Below are 18,067 nucleotides of genomic sequence, written 5' to 3'. Positions count from 1 at the left end.
AAGAGAACTGATCCTTCAATACACATTTTCACTTGAAAGTGATCAAAACATGAATGTAAAGATGGGGCATATTGTGATGATGTAAAGTTTTCAGCAGTTAGGTAAGCCTTTAAATCTTTAAAGCAAGCTTATGTGCATCACCTGTCTTATTGACAAGGCATCTCAGCAAGAAGATTTCCAGTAAAGAGTTGATAGGATCAGCTGTGATGCAACATGCCTTCTCAAGACTTTAATACTATGACTATACGTATTTAAATGAAATATGTTTGCTCAAAACATTGTCTTATGATGAGACCTGTTTCACACACACAACTAATCTATGTTTGCACAACCCAGTAAGGTGAGTATCCCCCCATCTCATTATGAATCTGCTTAGTATGAGATTCACCCAAACTACAAATTGTAGTGGAACTGTATGATCGAAGTCACTTGTGGTCACTTCAGACATGAACTAGTATCTGATGTGAGTACAAAGCTTATGTGTACAAATAATAAGCACCATCTGGAAGTGAAAACTTATGGTTGAAGTGCTTGGGTGGAGACACCCTATCAGCATGGGATTGTATCAGCTTGCGGCTGGAGCCAGCATGTACCATGCTGCCCTACTTTGGCCTCTCTAGCTGTGAGTGAAATGCTTCAACACCCCTGGAGAGGTTCTGACCAGCGATCATACAAGAGAATCAACTGTAGATGGGATAAGCCCGGGACTATTCAAGGGCCTACATATGGCAATGTGTAGATGATTACAAAAGGTATGGATTTACTCATGAAAGGTACCAGTTGCACATCATGGCATGATCAGCTAGTTAATGATGGCAAGTGTCAGCTTCCACAGAAATGCAAACAAAACAAATGAACTTGAAGTAGACATGTTAAGTAATGTAACATAGATCACACAAACTGGTTTCCATTAACAAAACAAATGCAGCCCTGCATTCAGTAGGTCCAAAACATGGCATATGTTTCCTACATTGTAACATTTCTAGGTGTTTTGTCTACTTAACAGGTACAAGATAGGGTCAGTCACACCTTTGCTTTAAGTACCACAACATTGCCCTCAACTTCTGTAGGACACTCATGAATAATTTCCATCCTTTTCTTTGACTGGAAATAATCAGACACACTATAAGACAAAACACCAGCACCACATACTGCTGAACACAGGGCTGATAATGCTGAGTCAAACACAACAAGACTTAAAATAAAATAACCCATTGAGTTATCTACCCTTATATCTCCTTATGAGCTCCACCATTGAGTTAACAGCATCAGAGTAGAATTGAACATTTGATCTGCCAATGTTGAAATGTGTACTGGTGCACAGATTCACAGTCAGCTATACAGCATAAAACATTATGTTGTTCTCAACTACACTTAGTACACTCTAGTACTGAGCCTAAAGTGCCTGGTCAGTCGCGGTATTGTTCTCAAGGTGTAATGATGGAGGTACTAACTGCCCACACTCATGTCCGGGTCACAGAGGTCCCCCTAAAGATGGGTTGGCTGCCTGCCTTGAATGAGTTGACAAAGAGGTAGTGGCTGGTTCAGACTGACGGTTGGACACTGATGACTTCTATGTGATGTGATGTATGTTATGACTGGGCACAGAGGGAAATGACTTCTTTCTGTTCATGTATTCTCCACCAGCTCCTTCTATTTCCAGCATGTACAGCACACTGGCAGCAGTAATCATTGTTGGCAGTACACATCTTCTGCTAGAAAAAACATGGTAGGAATCTATGTTGTCCATGTCAGGAGGGTAAAGTTGTCCTCAATAGGTAGATGCAAAACCGCACTAGAGAAACCAGTAACAACTCAGCCAACAATGTGTACAAATAAAATCAGTTCACAGGAAAACAACTAAGAGTACCAGTCACATTAAACTGTTTTTATGCCTGCAAAAAACCTAAAAGAAACACTTGCTTGTGATATGTTTTTGTGGCCAGCTTTGCAGTGTGAGTCTCTGTCTCCCCTGATTACAGTGGCACAAGACTGTTAGGACTGTGAACCTTCCTTTTATTACTGACTTATTGTAGTGGAGTTAGACCAGTCTGGCTGCATGTCCCCCTTCTGGAAGAAGCTGTAGTACTGGGCTCTCCCCAACTGTAGTGCAATGCTGACTGGCAAATGGAGGACATGATGGGTGTAACATTGTATCCCACTGATGATGGCACCCCAGCCACACTGCTGGTGTTGGGAGAAGGAGGTACAGCAAGTGGTGAGGGGTGGAGTGATGAACTGTGTAGGGATGGTGGTATGTACAGCGGATCTCTGTCACTGTCACCTGGGTGCAGGATGCTGGGCTCGGTGGGTCAGGAGCCGCCATAGTCGACACAACACACCGCCCCTGTAATAAGCCATTGGATGTACTGATTGCAAACTGTTTCAGGAAAGTAGTTTCCAGACAAAAACCCTGGTGACTTAGTGACAACTCCCCTCAAACCAGTGACCCTTGATAAATCTACAACTCTGTACACCCAGGGATCCTAGTAGTTTAGACCCAAGGGATGAACTGCCAAGTTTATGGTGGCAATATCAATTCTTTTGAAATAAGTATGCTTCAGTGTTCCTAGCCTTTCAATACTGAAGTTAATACTGTGCCATGATGAATCTAGACTGAGAGTACAGAATGTCTGTGTAACCTACTTGAGTTGAAGGCGAGTGAGGTCTTCCTTGGTGGCCAGCTCCAGCAGGTCAGGCAGAGTGTACTCCTCCTGGCACACCTGTAGCACATGCAAGGAGGATACTCACTTTGTCTCACTCAATATTAAAATGATTCACATTGTTTACTTTCCTGATACAGAACAAGTTTAAAGAGCAACCTTGTCAATACTCTGTCATAAGCACAACGCTTCATGAAAAATTATTCATTATGTTTCTCATTTATAATTTCTAAAAATTATTACTATGTATTCTCACTTAAAGGCAAGGGTTCAAACCTATACACAGTTGGGGTGTGGCCTTGCCTTGTCAAAGCCGTCCTTAGATGAAAAGCAATGCAATCACAAAAATTGACTTACTGGTTCAGGCTGATATGTGGCCATAGTGTAAAGAAGTAGGTTATGAAGACTCACTGAAAAATGTATGGATGCAGACAGCCTACAAAACATACATTATGAAAATATATTTCTCTTTTTTTCAAATCCAGATTTGAATTTCCCCTGTATCAGTCAGGTGGCCAGAAGAGGTACGCTTCCATAAGAAATAAGCCTGTGAGTTGGCTGAAAGTTGCATATTTCAAGAAGGCTGTGAAAATGCCACCTCCCCACCCCCTGACCCCATGCTCTGCAGGGTTAGGGCTGTACACTTGTTTGATGCTGACATCACCATGTTGAAGATTATATTTTCAGAAAATAAGTAAAATTTGAAATTTCATATATGCTAATCATTAACATATACTAGCCACATAAAGAAACTGTGCACACAGAAAATTCCTTCAGAATTGGAATACAACACAAAAAAGACGACATGATGTAGACGCTTTATAAGCTGAAGTATCGGGCCTCAACAACATGTCAAAAGAACATGAACAATATCCATAACGATGACGTCAGAAGTTCAAAATTGAGTCGGGGGTCACACGTCGAAGTCACAAAGTCAATAACGGGTATGACCATCATGCGCGTGATGCACAGCAGTGCATCGACGATGCATAGAGGCTACCAAATTTTCCAAATGAAGGCCTGGGGAATGGTTTGGGACGTGGTCACTGCCATCTGGAACCTGTGACTGATATGAGTCACCCGAATCCATCTGTCCTGTCTTGGCGTCGTTACTCGGGGACGCCCATAACGTGGGTAGTCGGCGACGTCATTACTGTTTCCCTAACGCCTGACCAATGCAGATATCGTGTTACGATGGCATTGGAAATGTGCTGCCACCTGTTGTTGGCTCATGCCTGCTCGAACCATTCCAATGGTTTCATGACGTTGAGCACATGTTAATCTTGGCATGATGTGCATGTGACTTCTCATGTGAATTTGTGAACGTTTGAATGACCAAAGATCAAGCTTTCGACAGTGACAGCAATTTCTGAATTTCACAGGCTGCACGTGCAGTAACACATTGCAAGTCCATAGACCACCATCAATGACTTCACGTCGCCTGGCACCTGCATGAGCGTTTGATTGTCTCCAATACTTGCTATGTTCACACCTTTATTTATGCATAAAGACGCTGTCTGCCTATCTTTATATTTTCTGTGTGCACAGTTTCTTTATGTGGCCAGTATATATTGTGAAAGAGTTGGCATTTACTCTAAGGCACTATCTATTCTAGTAGTAAATTCCAAGGTTGACCTTTGACCATCACCAGACTCTTGCCAGGCACCCATAGCCATTACAGTCCTGTCACTCATGGGCAGATAACATCTACACTGCTGAGGAGTAGCCAGTGGAGACTACTACTAGATTTGCTCCCGGCCTTTAAGGAAAATTACCAACAAATTTTATTCAAAATAAAAGCCCTCTACAGCCCAAATGGTGCCAAATGCTGACTTATGTACCTTGTGGCATACAGAAAGATTGGCCGGAGTTTGAGCTTCACAAACTAAATGATGGACATAATGTACCAATGAGACTGAGAACTGACCTTGTGAATGGTGTCCTGGTCAAAGTTCCGTTGAGACAGCCAGGACACTAGTTCCGAGTCAGGGATCACCTGAATCTCTGGAACACCTTCAACACAAATGTCATAGAAGTATTATCCTAACATAGCACTGGGGACAATCTCTTGATATAGTGCCGAAGGCAACGTCATGTTGTGCTCCTGGCAGAAGTATTATCTCAATATAGTGTGGAAGACATCATGTTGTGCTCCTGGCAGAAGTTTTATCTCGATATAGTGTGGAAGACGTCATGTTGTACTCCTGGCAGAAGTATTATCTCGATATAGTGTGGAAGATGTCATGTTGTGCTCCTGGCAGAAGTTTTATCTTGATATAGTGTGGAAGACGTCATGTTGTGCTCAAACAGAAGTATTATCTCGATATAGTGTGGAAGACGTCATGTTGTGCTCCTGGCAGAAGTATTATCTCAATATAGTGTGGAAGACGTCATGTTGTGCTCAAACAGAAGTATTATCTCAATATAGTGTGGAAGACGTCATGTTGTGCTCAAACAGAAGTATTATCTCGATATAGTGTGCAAGACGTCATGTTGTGCTCCTGGCGGAAGTATTATCTCAATATAGTGTGGAAGATGTCATGTTGTGCTCCTGGCAGAAGTTTTATCTCGATATAGTGTGGAAGACGTCATGTTGTGCTCCTGGCAGAAGTATTATCTCAATATAGTGTGGAAGACGTCATGTTGTGCTCCTGGCAGAAGTATTATCTCAATATAGTGTGGAAGACGTCATGTTGTGCTCAAACAGAAGTATTATCTCGATATAGTGTGGAAGACGTCATGTTGTGCTCCTGGCAGAAGTATTATCTCGATATAGTGTGGAAGACGTCATGTTGTGCTCCTGGCAGAAGTATTATCTCGATATAGTGTGGAAGACGTCATGTTGTGCTCAAACAGCAGTATTATCTCGATATAGTGTGGAAGACGTCATGTTGTGCTCCTGGCAGAAGTATTATCTCGATATAGTGTGGAAGACGTCATGTTGTGCTCCTGGCAGAAGTATTATCTCGATATAGTGTGGAAGACGTCATGTTGTGCTCCTGGCAGAAGTATTATCTCAATATAGTGTGGAAGACGTCATGTTGTGCTCAAACAGCAGTATTATCTCGATATAGTGTGGGAGACGTCATGTTGTGCTCCTGGCAGAAGTATTATCTCAATATAGTGTGGAAGATGTCATGTTGTGCTCCTGGCGGAAGTATTATCTCGATATAGTGTGGAAGACGTCATGTTGTGCTCCTGGCGGAAGTATTATCTCAATATAGTGTGGAAGACGTCATGTTGTGCTCCTGGCGGAAGCATTATCTCAATATAGTGTGGAAGACGTCATGTTGTGCTCCTGGCGGAAGTATTATCTCAATATAGTGTGGAAGACGTCATGTTGTGTTCCTGGCAGATAAGTTATTAGTCACACTTGTCACAGTCATGGGATAACAGGCAGACAGCAAATTTTGGATACTGAATTATGTTAGACATTTTATTATTGTTGTCACATGTTTCGACTCATCTCATATTTCCATACAGAATCATATAACAAACGATAAGTTTTTGAGCAACTTTGAGATATCGGTGTGAAAAAGACTATGACTGAACTCACCACTCCGATAAAATAGTACTGCAAACGTTTTAGTACTGTCAAAAGCTCTGTGACTGACAGATCATCTGCTTTGTGTTCATGCAGGCTATCATAAAATCACATTGCCTCTGAAAAACTCATTTGATGTAAACAGCAAGCCAATAAGGAGAGCGTAAACAAATGACATAATTTCCTAGTGTCATGGCCGCACTTCCGAACTCAGAAGTAATCGAATCAGTTTCATTTCACAGACTTACATATTAACATCTGACCGAAATAATATTAACCTCATCAACATTTGGTTCCATGTTATAATTGTTCTAAGTTTATGTGCAAATGATTCTTCTGCCAGTGAAAACTGATGACCCTAGGATAATTATGAGTTGGATACAGGTAAAACAAGGTTTTGGGGGAGACAGAAATTGAATCATTACAACACACAAGGAGGATGACATGGGTACAGTTAACAGTAAGGCCATCCACAATTTTTTTTATGTTTCTCTCATCTTCCCCCCCCAAAAAAAAAGAAGACCCCCCTAAAGAAAAAGGAAAAAAAAAGTAGCAGTTTGCCATCTTCTGCCAGCTGTTGACAGAAAATGACCCTCCTACAGTACCCAGACCATAAAAAGAGGCTTTTCTTATTGTGAAAATCCTTTTCTCTCAATTTTAGACAGTTCATATATCATTAAACATAAGGAAACTACATGGAATAATTATGCTACAAACTTTTAATAGAGCCTCTTTAAATGTCGCATTGGATCATAATACAACAAAGTCAGTTCTTCAAAACTGGCACTTTCTTTACTTTTGGAATGATTTATCACTTTTTGTAGGTTTTTAGGCCACCGGTCAAAGGCTGTCGTCCACTGGTAGCTCACTGGTTGCAGGTCCACAGTTTAATTTCCAAGCGCAATACGAATTGACACGATAGAAGATAACAGGAAAATGCCATGAAAAATCGGTATATAGTCACGGCATTTCCTACCACAGAACACGAGACAGTGTAAGTCTCGGGTGTCATGGCATCTATGAAATAATGTAGACTCACTTTATATATCAGCCCTTATGTTATTTCCGACGGTCATTCTTCAACTATTGCCGCATTCAAATTTAACAAATAGTTCTCATACTACCACTGATCTCAATGTGAAAAGAATCGGAGATACACCTCCAACCAACTGACCTGTATCCCCTGGAAGACCTTTATCGCAAAGTGTTTATTACACATCCCTGACAATTGAAGAAATTCTGCGTAGAATGTAACCTTTAATTATAAATATGAATAGTACGTTTTGATCAGCAGTTCTTCACACATTTCATTTTGTTTTTAAATTCTGACAATATATGTTTCTGACGCATACTTAATGTACCATACACCTATTGTCCAAGTTGTCGGTTGCAGCATAAACACCAGTCATCATAGTTTGAAATAAAATATTTATAGCCCTTATAAAATGTGCCCATCAGTCAGTGCTGTGAGTCATTATATATGTTAATTCATTGATCCATTTCTTACAAAGGTTTAACACCATTCAACCTCTAAACATAAGTACTCATTTACAGAGATTTGTCTCAACAAACAACAGATCAGTCTGACCACCCAAGAGGATGTGTATGATAGAATTATATGTGTATAGAATGACCTATGTATCTTCTTGTTTTAGTAACATTATGTTCATCAAATATTTCACGTGACAGACCATACACTATCTAGCTATAGCTTTATATTCTGATTTTCATTCAACCGTTCTGAAGAAAACTTTATTGTTATGTCTGTTTGTTAGGAATTAACATAGAAAATGTGTTTAAAAACAAATATGTTTTTGATGACATAAATTCCATGTAGATATGTGTATGCATTGTTTATTTTTTTACAAATTTAACAGATGATACTTATGTACAATGACTGAATAAAGTCATGCATGTGTAATGTAATATTAAAGTACACACGCACCATCATACAAAAATATCAGATAAAATTCACTACGAAATTCACAAGTTGCATAACAATGTCTTCACATTTCGCGGACAACATCAGCTCCCGGCCGTACTGAATTACATGAATGCAGCCTAATCTGCGTAATACGATATAGATTTGAGTACAAATGCAAAAATACACTGCAGGCTTAAAAGTGTGATCTTCAGACATCTAGTGACAGAATTGAATTACCGATTGCAAAACGTCAACAAAATGACAAAATATGACCTGAAAACGATCAGCAGATTCCACCGGCCTCGCTTTGAATGGCCTTTTTGCAATTCATTAATGCAATATAAGCAGTCATGGCTATCCCCGGTGTATCATGGAATCACATAACAAATATTTCAGGATATCACACTTGATATATCATCGGTCAAGGGAAAAGATATACCGTCCATATGTACCAGTTTGAACATTAACGGTGATGGTGAAGGCTGTACTGGTTAACAGTCCCTAAGTGTTTAGTAACAAGAACAGCTCCCATCGCGCATAACACATGCGCTGTCAGTTTAAGGTTGGACCATCCGGATCAGCGCTCCAAGCGGATTAGTGAAGTGAAGATAAATTCATAAAGATTGCCCATTTAGATGCTTGAGTTGACTTTCAAGACACATTTTTCGTTTGATCGGGCTGAAATTATTGCTGTCGGCGGCATTCTGTAAAATAAAATAAAAATTTGGGGGTTCCGTCGGAAGGAAAATTTGGGTCGGTCGGGAGATGAGAAACACAGAAAAAAAAATACGGATGGCCTCAGAAGGATGCTCATTGTGATATAGCATCAGCACCAGAGACAGCATCAACATGTTTCCATGGAGACACTTACCTGCAGACATAGTCTGAGACTTCAGAGCCAGATTTTGATCTTTATTGGACACTAGTAAACTAAAAAGGAAACATTGACATGATCATTTAATCAAAAGTGAGCAAACTTGTGACAATATTCAACTTATCTTGTGACTGCCATTAAGATGACTAAAGGTGGAATTCCCAGTGGGTGCCCTGCTACCTACAATGGTTGAAGGCAACCGTTTGGATCAGACTAAATGACATGTTTGAGTGTCCCTGTATCATGACAGGGTGGACCATTGCTCACAATAACAAACCTGGAGCAATCACTCCGTGGTGAAGCAACAAGCATGTGACATCAAACTCAACACCAGGTCATCATGTCCGGCCTTGCCAGTCTTCCTAGTATGGTGCAATACAGGCACAGCGCCTGCAGACCAAACATTCACTCACAACACATAAAGGCTGTGAATACAGACATACTAACACAGTTAAACTCTACAAAAGGCACTGATGAGATACTGTAATTCATGAAGTTAATCACGGTGCCAGCCCCTGGCCTAAATTGATCATGAAATCAATGCGGTGGCCCTACCTTTGAAGTATCATACATATAGTATAGGCCTTTCACTCTCTGATAACAGGTACCGCTAACCCCCAAGTACATGTGTAAAAAAATCATGATCCCCGCTACCTCCCCAGAACAAAATGTATGACTCCAGGTGAGTCTCTCTCACATGCACGCACGCGACGCCGCGACGCGCGACGACGACGCGCGCGCGACGCGACGCGCGACGCGACGCGACGCGCGCCGCGACGCCTTCGACGCGACGCGCGACGCGACGCGACGCGACGCGACGCGACGCGACGCACGCACGCACGCACGCACGCACACACACACACACACACACACACACACACACACACAACCCATCCCACACCCCATAAATTATGAACGGTCCCTAAGCAAAAAGAAGTGACTTAAACTCACGACAGATGTGACACTTGTAGCTTCTTCTCCTCTATGGATCTGTGGAGCAGGCTCTGGTAGGACCTCTGCACCTCCACCAACTCCTTCAGCAACCTACACACACAAGACAGAGGTAAGTGTCTAGCATCTGTATCCAGCATCTGGCAGTGCATGACACACTCATGCAGGTGGGCCTACCTGAAGTTCTCCTCCTCCATATGCTCCAGCTCAGACTGCAGTTCTCGACCAGCTGCCTTCCTGAATGACAGCGGTTTGAGTGAGTTTGCAGATGACACCCCAGAAGTGACTACTTCATCCTCAATCTGGTCTCCTGATGCTTGACCATCAAATTCTGTCAATACGACAAAACACCTGTGTATTTCCATGTGTGGACTCATGATACAAACATACCAATACATGTTACCTTATGTATGTCTGATGGTGTGCTAATGTCTTTCCAACTTGGCTAAAGTATGACAAGTACAAAGTATTCAGAATACTCTGAAAGTGCAGACCATTCAGCATATCTCAGCTGCAGCCAGTATGACAAGTGAAGACCATTCAGCATATCTCTCCTGGAGCCAGTATGACAAGTGCAGACCGTTCAGAATATCTCACCTGGAGCCAGCATGATAAGTGCAGACCGTTCAGCATATCTCACCTGGAGCCATTATGATAAGTGCAGACCGTTCAGCATATCTCACCTGGAGCCATTATGATAAGTGCAGACCGTTCAGCATATCTCACCTGGAGCCAGTATGATAAGTGCAGACGGTTCAGCACATCTCACCTGGAGCCAGCATGATAAGTGCAGACCGTTCAGCATATCTCACCTGGAGCCAGTATGACAAGTGCAGACCGTTCAGCATATCTCACCTGGAGCCAGCATGATAAGTGCAGACCGTTCAGCATATCTCACCTGGAGCCAGTATGACAAGTGCAGACCGTTCAGCATATCTCACCTGGAGCTAGTATGACAAGTGCAGACCATTCAGCATATCTCACCTAGAGCTAGTATGACAAGTGCAGACCATTCAGCATATCTCTCCTGGAGCCATTATGATAAGTGCAGACCGTTCAGCATATCTCACCTGGAGCCATTATGACAAGTGCAGACCGTTCAGCATATCTCACCTGGAGCCATTATGATAAGTTCAGACCGTTCAGCATATCTCACCTGGAGCCATTATGACAAGTGCAGACCGTTCAGCATATCTCACCTGGAGCCAGCATGATAAGTGCAGACCGTTCAGCATATCTCACCTGGAGCCAGCATGACAAGTGCAGACCGTTCAGCATATCTCACCTGGAGCCAGTATGATAAGTGCAGACCGTTCAGCATATCTCACCTTGAGCCAGCATGATAAGTGCAGACCGTTCAGCATATCTCACCTGGAGCCAGTATGATAAGTGCAGACCGTTCAGCATATCTCACCTGGAGCCAGTATGACAAGTGCAGACCGTTCAGCATATCTCACCTGGAGCCAGTATGACAAGTGCAGACCGTTCAGCATATCTCACCTGGAGCCAGCATGATAAGTGCAGACCGTTCAGCATATCTCACCTGGAGCCAGTATGATAAGTGCAGACCGTTCAGCATATCTCACCTGGAGCCAGTATGACAAGTGCAGACCGCTTCAGCATATCTCACCTGGAGCCAGCATGATAAGTGCAGACCGTTCAGCATATCTCACCTGGAGCCAGTATGATAAGTGCAGACCGTTCAGCATATCTCACCTTGAGCCAGCATGATAAGTGCAGACCGTTCAGCATATCTCACCTGGAGCCAGCATGATAAGTTCAGACCGTTCAGCATATCTCACCTGGAGCCAGCATGATAAGTGCAGACCGTTCAGCATATCTCACCTGGAGCCAGTATGACCAGGGTTGTCTGCACCGCACCGCGTACCAACCCATCTAGCGCAAACATCCAGTGGGGCTGAATCTTGTGCGTCTTGAGACATGTGCTCACCTGCATTAACACAATTCATTACCTTCATTGTTACACTACAAGCCATAAAACTGTCACTCTTTATATTACCATGATATTACTGAAGAGTAAAACATATATAGCTAAGGCCTTGTTGACCATGTATGACTGTCAGACTCACAGCTTCATGCAACACATAAAGAGCTAGCTGGATCTCCATCAGCGCTGTCTGGTCAAATGTCAGGCTATCTCTCAGCTCATCTGTAACACAGAAACCACAAGCTCCAACAATGTATGTCTCATCACTGTACCCTACTTCTAGTATATAAATATCACACTGGAAAACAAGATATGAGCAGCCTGGCGAGAGAGCATGCATCACCTACCTAGGGCTGTATTTAGAGCTCGCACGTTAGGGTCCAATATGTGTCCTCGGATGCCATTCAACAGGCACTTCAGATGATCCTGTGAAAAAAAACATTGTTTCAGTCCTTAAACCAAGTGTCTTCAGGTTCCAGATGAGGCAAATACATCTTGTATAACTTGATGCGTTGGATCTTCTCATTCAATACATAAGGTCCAAATGCACTAGAATGACATTCTAAATACAAGATGCCTTGACACATACCTGCATCCTTAGAAATATACATGTTGTATACTGAACCAACTTGACACTTGTATAACTGAATCCCACAATGGAGTCAGTGAGTTTAGTTTTATGCCGCACTCAGCAATATTCTAGCTATATGGCAGCACCCACAATGGAAGTAAGTGTGCACATTATTATGAAAATAGATGTGTATCATACTGCTATCAATAAGGTACCGCCACAAACTAGAAGATAAAAAATGGTTTCCAGCATCATTTCACAGAAAACATAGTCTATATGGTTCCATGAGCCTCCAGGGCAAACTTCACATGTGTCACTTTTGGTAGAGAAGAAGTCAAATATGAAATTTTTAGAGTAAAATTAATATTTTATACTTATCCTGACTCATGCTTATTTGCTTGTCTTCTTCTTCTGGCGAACCTAGTGGAACACGTATATCTCCCAATTGAAGTTCCCTTCAATAAAAGAAATCACTCATTAGTACTCACCATGAGTTACCTCCCTTTCCCCAAGCGCGGGAACGAGGGCGCCACCCAAGCCCATGTGCTCCACTCTCTCCTTTTTTGTATTGAGCCCAACACTTTATTTTTCTCGAGAAATCAAAAGTGCTAAGTGGGGAGGACGGGAGGGCTTACCTCATGAGTCAGGATAAGTAAAAATATTAATTTTACTCTAAAAATTCATATTTTTCTTATCCTGACTCATGCTTATTTGTTTGTAGAATCCTCAACGGATAGGTGGTGGGATTATATATACTTTGGATTTTACTAATTAGTGATTTGAACTGAGATAATTGTAATAACCCTATGGGAACTTCATGAAGGCACTGAACTGAATTCCTGCTGTATATTAACAGCTGCCTCTTAAGAAGGTTATTACAATTTACTGAATATAATAAAAGTATATAGAACATTAATTAAAGCTAAAGCTATTAATGTGAAGTATAAACTGTAGATAGTTTATAAGTATACTTTTATAAGAACCAAAGTAATAAGCTTACAATATGTATATATATAAGCTATAACATAATTGTGCTTAAGGTATAAAGATAACTTAAGCTGTATAATAGTAACCAACTACTGAGAGTTTGTTAACTAATACATGTTATGAAATGAACATATGACTGAGCTTAAAGATAGAACTTAAGCTGAACATATATATAATAGTAGAACTCGTAAGAGTTGTAGGTATATGTGTATAATGATATAAAATCATAGTACTGAGCTTAAGATAAAATTTTAACTTAAGCAAATATATATAGATAGCATCGTAGCTATTAGTACTGTTATCAGATAAGTATAAAATCATCAAGATAGACTTATCTTCTCCGTGGAACTGTCAACTGTTGAGCGAGGACCATGGGACCGAAATGGTGGATACCTGAGACGTCCTTGGTGGTGATATCTCTCAGATAATGGTTGGCAAACACCATATCGGATCTCCAAAACATCCCTCCATAATGGTATTTAATGAACAATTTCCATGTAAAGCTAAAGTAGAAGTTAGTGCTCTAATTTCGTGGGGATTAGCAGCACTTGGAGGGTCCATTCCAGCTGCCTTGTAGGCTCTTAGTATGACAGTTCGGATCCAGATAGAAATAGTAGTGCGCGACACTTCTGTCCGTGAAGCGGTAGATATAGGGATAAACAATCTTTTGAATTCCCCTCTACTTTGCTTGGATCTTTGGAGATATATTTTCAGTGCACGTACTGGGCAAAGTGATAAGTCCATCGTATCATGTGGTCCAAGAATGGATGAGAGAGCTGGGACATGGAACAACCTGTCTGGTTGACCTGGTAGTTGATTTTTCGCAATAAAATCCCATCGAAGTCCCAGATGAGCGATGTTATGAATATCATCAAACCGTGTTCTCTCGTAATCCAAAGCGTGAATTTCAGACATCCTGGCTGCAGTGGCTAACGCTAGCAGGAATAAGGTTTTGTGGGTCAATGATTCAAATGACGCTTGATAACAATGGCTTCGTAAGCCTCACTTGTGAGGTGTTGAAGTACAACATTCAGATCCCAGGCTGGCGCTTGAAACTTGCGTTTCTGGTCTTCCAATCGAAAAGGCACGTAATAAGGCGAAAGTAACTCTGGTGTTTAAGTCAACTTGGCCCGTCCCTCATAGTAATGACTGAACTTATGGCTGCAAGATAAGTGGATAGTGTAGATCCTTTCAGATTCTTAGTTTGGCGAGGAAACACAAGAATTCTGCCACTTGAGGATGTGTAGCAAGTCTGGCTGAAAATCCTTTCTTAGCAGCATAATTGACAAACTGCGCCACTTGTCATCGCATTACAAGTTACGAGTAGAGTTACGTAGTGCAAGCGTGACCGCCTTCGCCGCTCTGGTGGAATAACCTCTCTTATTCAAACATGCTTTGATACAGTCCACACGTGAAGTTGGTATGCTTCTGGTGTTTTGTGCACTTGTTTGGTGTGCGGATGTATCAGTAGATTGGAGCGCAGTGGGAGCTGAAGTAGTGGTTTTCCAATTCCTAGTATGAGGTCTGGAAACCACGTTCTCGCTGGCCAGTAAGGCGAGACCAAAATCAGATCGAGGCTCTTCGTTTGACTGATTTTTAGCAAGACTTGTGGGATCAACGCAGGAGGCGGGAAAGCGTACGCATTTAGTCCCTCCCACGATATGCTTAGTGCGTCTGGCACTGGCGATACGAAAGTTGTCAGTTGATTGTTGAATCGGGTGGCAAATAGGTCTATGAGAGGAGATCCTATTTCCATGATTATCTGATTGAATATCTCTGTGCGGAGCATCCATTCTGTCGGCGACGGCTGGTGCGGCCGAGAGAGCGCGTCTGCTAACACATTTTTTGCTCCTGGAATGTGGCAGGCTTTGATATGAATGTTTAGACTGTCGACTAATTCGAACAGTCTGAAACATCGGGTGAGTAGATTCAGTGATCTTGTTGACCCTTGTTTGTTCACATAAAACGCCACTGTTGAGTTGTCTGTGTGAATCATTAACTGGGCATTCTGTAACAGGTTGCTCCAGTGACTTATGGCGTTTATGACTGCTTGCATCTCTAGCAGATTTATGTGACATAAGCTCTCTTGAATGCTCCATAGGCTGACGCTGTCCTGCCGTAAGGTGGGCTCCCAGCCTATTAGTGACGTCCGCCCACGAGGTGTATATCCGATTCGCTCTACTAAGGAGACGCCACGCGAGACATTCAATCTCTTGGTCCACCAGAGTAGATGTGGTTTGACATATATGGTAGACTGAATGGTAGAGGGTCCTCGAGATGAGCAATGATGAGGACTTGTAATGGACGCAATTGAAGCCTGCCTCTGAGTGTCAAGTCTTGAGCTGATGTGAGTAGTCCCAGTAGACTCTGCCACTGTCGTAGTGGTAACGGAGAGAGTAGGGCTTGGGGAATCAGTTGTTGTATTTTGATCCATCTGTCCTCCGGGACTACCAAACGATTCTGGGTGTAAGGAATCGTATACCTAGAAACTGCAGATCTTGCGTGGGCTCTAGGTCCGACTTGAGTAGATTTACTAACCAGCCTAACTGTGTTAGTAGCTTGATTGTAAATTCCAGCTGTAGTCTGAGACGCTGTGGATCTGGATCCACCTGTATACCGTCGTCTAGGTAAAATGCACTCCGCAGGCCTTGACGATGTAGGTATGAGACAATAGGCTTGGTTACTCTTGTGAATACCCAAGGGGCCGAAGTGATTCCGAAGGGAAGTACTTTCCATTGGTAGTGTATGCCGTCTAGCATAAACCTCAGATATTTCCTTGACCTGGAATGAATCGGAATGTGTAGGTATGCATCCTGCAGATCTATACTTACCATGTAATCTAGTGGACCTGCAATTAGCTGACGGAGTTGAGGTAAATGTATCATGCGAAACGTTGGTGGTTTGCATAGAAAATCTCTGTTGAAGGTGCTCATGTTGTAAATGAGGCGATACTTCTCTTTGGAATTCTTTTTCGGCACTAGGAAAACTGGGGAGTAGAAGCCTGGTGTGATGTTTTGCTGCTCGAGAACTTCTAAGGCCTGTTTGTTTAGTAGAGACTGAACTGTTTCTCTTAACATCGGTAGTAGTGCCAGCTGAACGTTGAACCCTGGTGGGTCGACTGTTAACGGTGGCTTGGCCTTGAGTTGTAGACGATATCCGTACTGAAGGATGTTGGATACATACGGATCTTGAAGTATTCCCCAGTTTTCCCAGTGTAGTTGCAGACGTCCACCCACTTGAGAAGGTTGTACTGGGACGACTGGGGGTGGAAGACTCCAGTCGTTCCGAACCTGACTTTCATCGTTTAAATCCACGGGCACCTCTGGATGATCTGCCTCTAGCTGATCCTCCTCTGAACTTGTTGTATGGGCGACGAAAAGAATTCTTGGGATTATTAACGGCCGCTAATTTCTTATCCCGGGCCCTCTGTAGCCCTGAAAACTTAGACTTACCCGAGTACCTCTGTGCTGATTGTTTAAAGGCGTTGGCTAACGTATCCATAGATTTAATCATGAGAACTTCTCTAGAATCTTTAGATACTTCCTTGGAAACCTTGTTAATGTTGCCACCAAACAGTAACGGTGAAGACCATGGAGCTGTGTACAGAGGCTCTGTGAATTGTTTATTCCAAGAGCAGGAGGCTAGTAACCCTTGCCGACGTGTCATGGTAGTGATTTCAGTAAGAGCTGAAAGATGGTCTGTAAGGAATTGTTGATCTTTTTTCTGCATAAGTAGTGCTGAGTAAATCATCCTACTCTCCTCATCCGTAGAGTTCTTGAACTTGGTGATGAGAGTTTCGTTAATAGTCCTAGACCTATTAAGTCCGAAAACATCCTCCTGGAAATGGTATCTAACTGGGCCATCTGCGATCATCAATCCTATAAGTTCTGGACTTGGAATCACTGATAAGTTGAAAGTTCTCATCAATCTCCTGAGTCTTGAAAAGGGGCTCCATATTATGTCCATAAAAATTCTTGGCATTGAAGAATGGTAAATGGGTAGGTAGGTTTTAGTAGATTTGGCGTAAGTAGTATCCAGATTAGCAGGAACGGCTGCGATAGGATCCATAGGAGGCACGGTGATACCTGATCTACACATCATCATCTTTCATGAGGAGGTAAGTTTGGGCTGTATCCTCGTTCTTAGAGGGAGAGGCCAGTTGTAATTGGTTACCATCCAATATCTTATCTCAGCTTCTGAGAAAACAATACCATCATCACTCCTCTGATGGATGGTTGTATGTCGGAGTCCTAGATCTGTAAGAAGATCTATGTGAGGACTGAGGAGAACGGACTGAAGAGTGGCTAGTGTATGTAGACCTTGGAAGACATCCTTCAGCGGAGACTGTGATCTCGTGAACGGTGATGGCCGCCCAGACGCTAATGGACTTCTCGAGCGTTGAGGCCCGAATGTCTTCTAGGCGATGTAGAACCACTAAAGCCTTAGCGTCCCACGCGAATGTATGGATTCAGTGTCCGATCCGACATATGAGCTTGCTTCGCGGACGCCCTTCGTGCATGACAGCAGGTGCGCTCGGCGAAGCTGCTTCTCAGCGAAGCCTCTTGCAATAGGTGCGGCTCTAGCTCGCCGAGGCGCCTGGGATAC

General features: G+C 42.6%; 1 protein-coding gene across 1 annotated transcript; it reads right to left on the bottom strand.

The window, feature by feature from the left end:
- Positions 1-2,284: 2,284 nt before the first annotated feature.
- Positions 2,285-17,364, bottom strand: LOC124280702 (mitogen-activated protein kinase kinase kinase 5-like; the record flags this gene model as incomplete). Its single annotated transcript, XM_046716688.1, has 10 exons — positions 2,285-2,347; positions 2,647-2,723; positions 4,591-4,676; positions 9,003-9,061; positions 9,957-10,049; positions 10,134-10,287; positions 11,802-11,907; positions 12,047-12,126; positions 12,252-12,356; positions 17,218-17,364. Coding segments are annotated over 10 exons (970 nt in total), but the record flags the coding sequence as incomplete, so codon positions are not given.
- Positions 17,365-18,067: the final 703 nt, after the last annotated feature.

This window comes from Haliotis rubra, unplaced genomic scaffold (assembly GCF_003918875.1).
Source record: "Haliotis rubra isolate DU_JTF1 unplaced genomic scaffold, ASM391887v1 Scf2718, whole genome shotgun sequence".
NCBI classification, from domain to species: domain Eukaryota; kingdom Metazoa; phylum Mollusca; class Gastropoda; order Lepetellida; family Haliotidae; genus Haliotis; species Haliotis rubra.
Note: the sequence above shows the minus strand (reverse complement) of the source record. Positions and strands in the feature narration are given on the sequence as shown.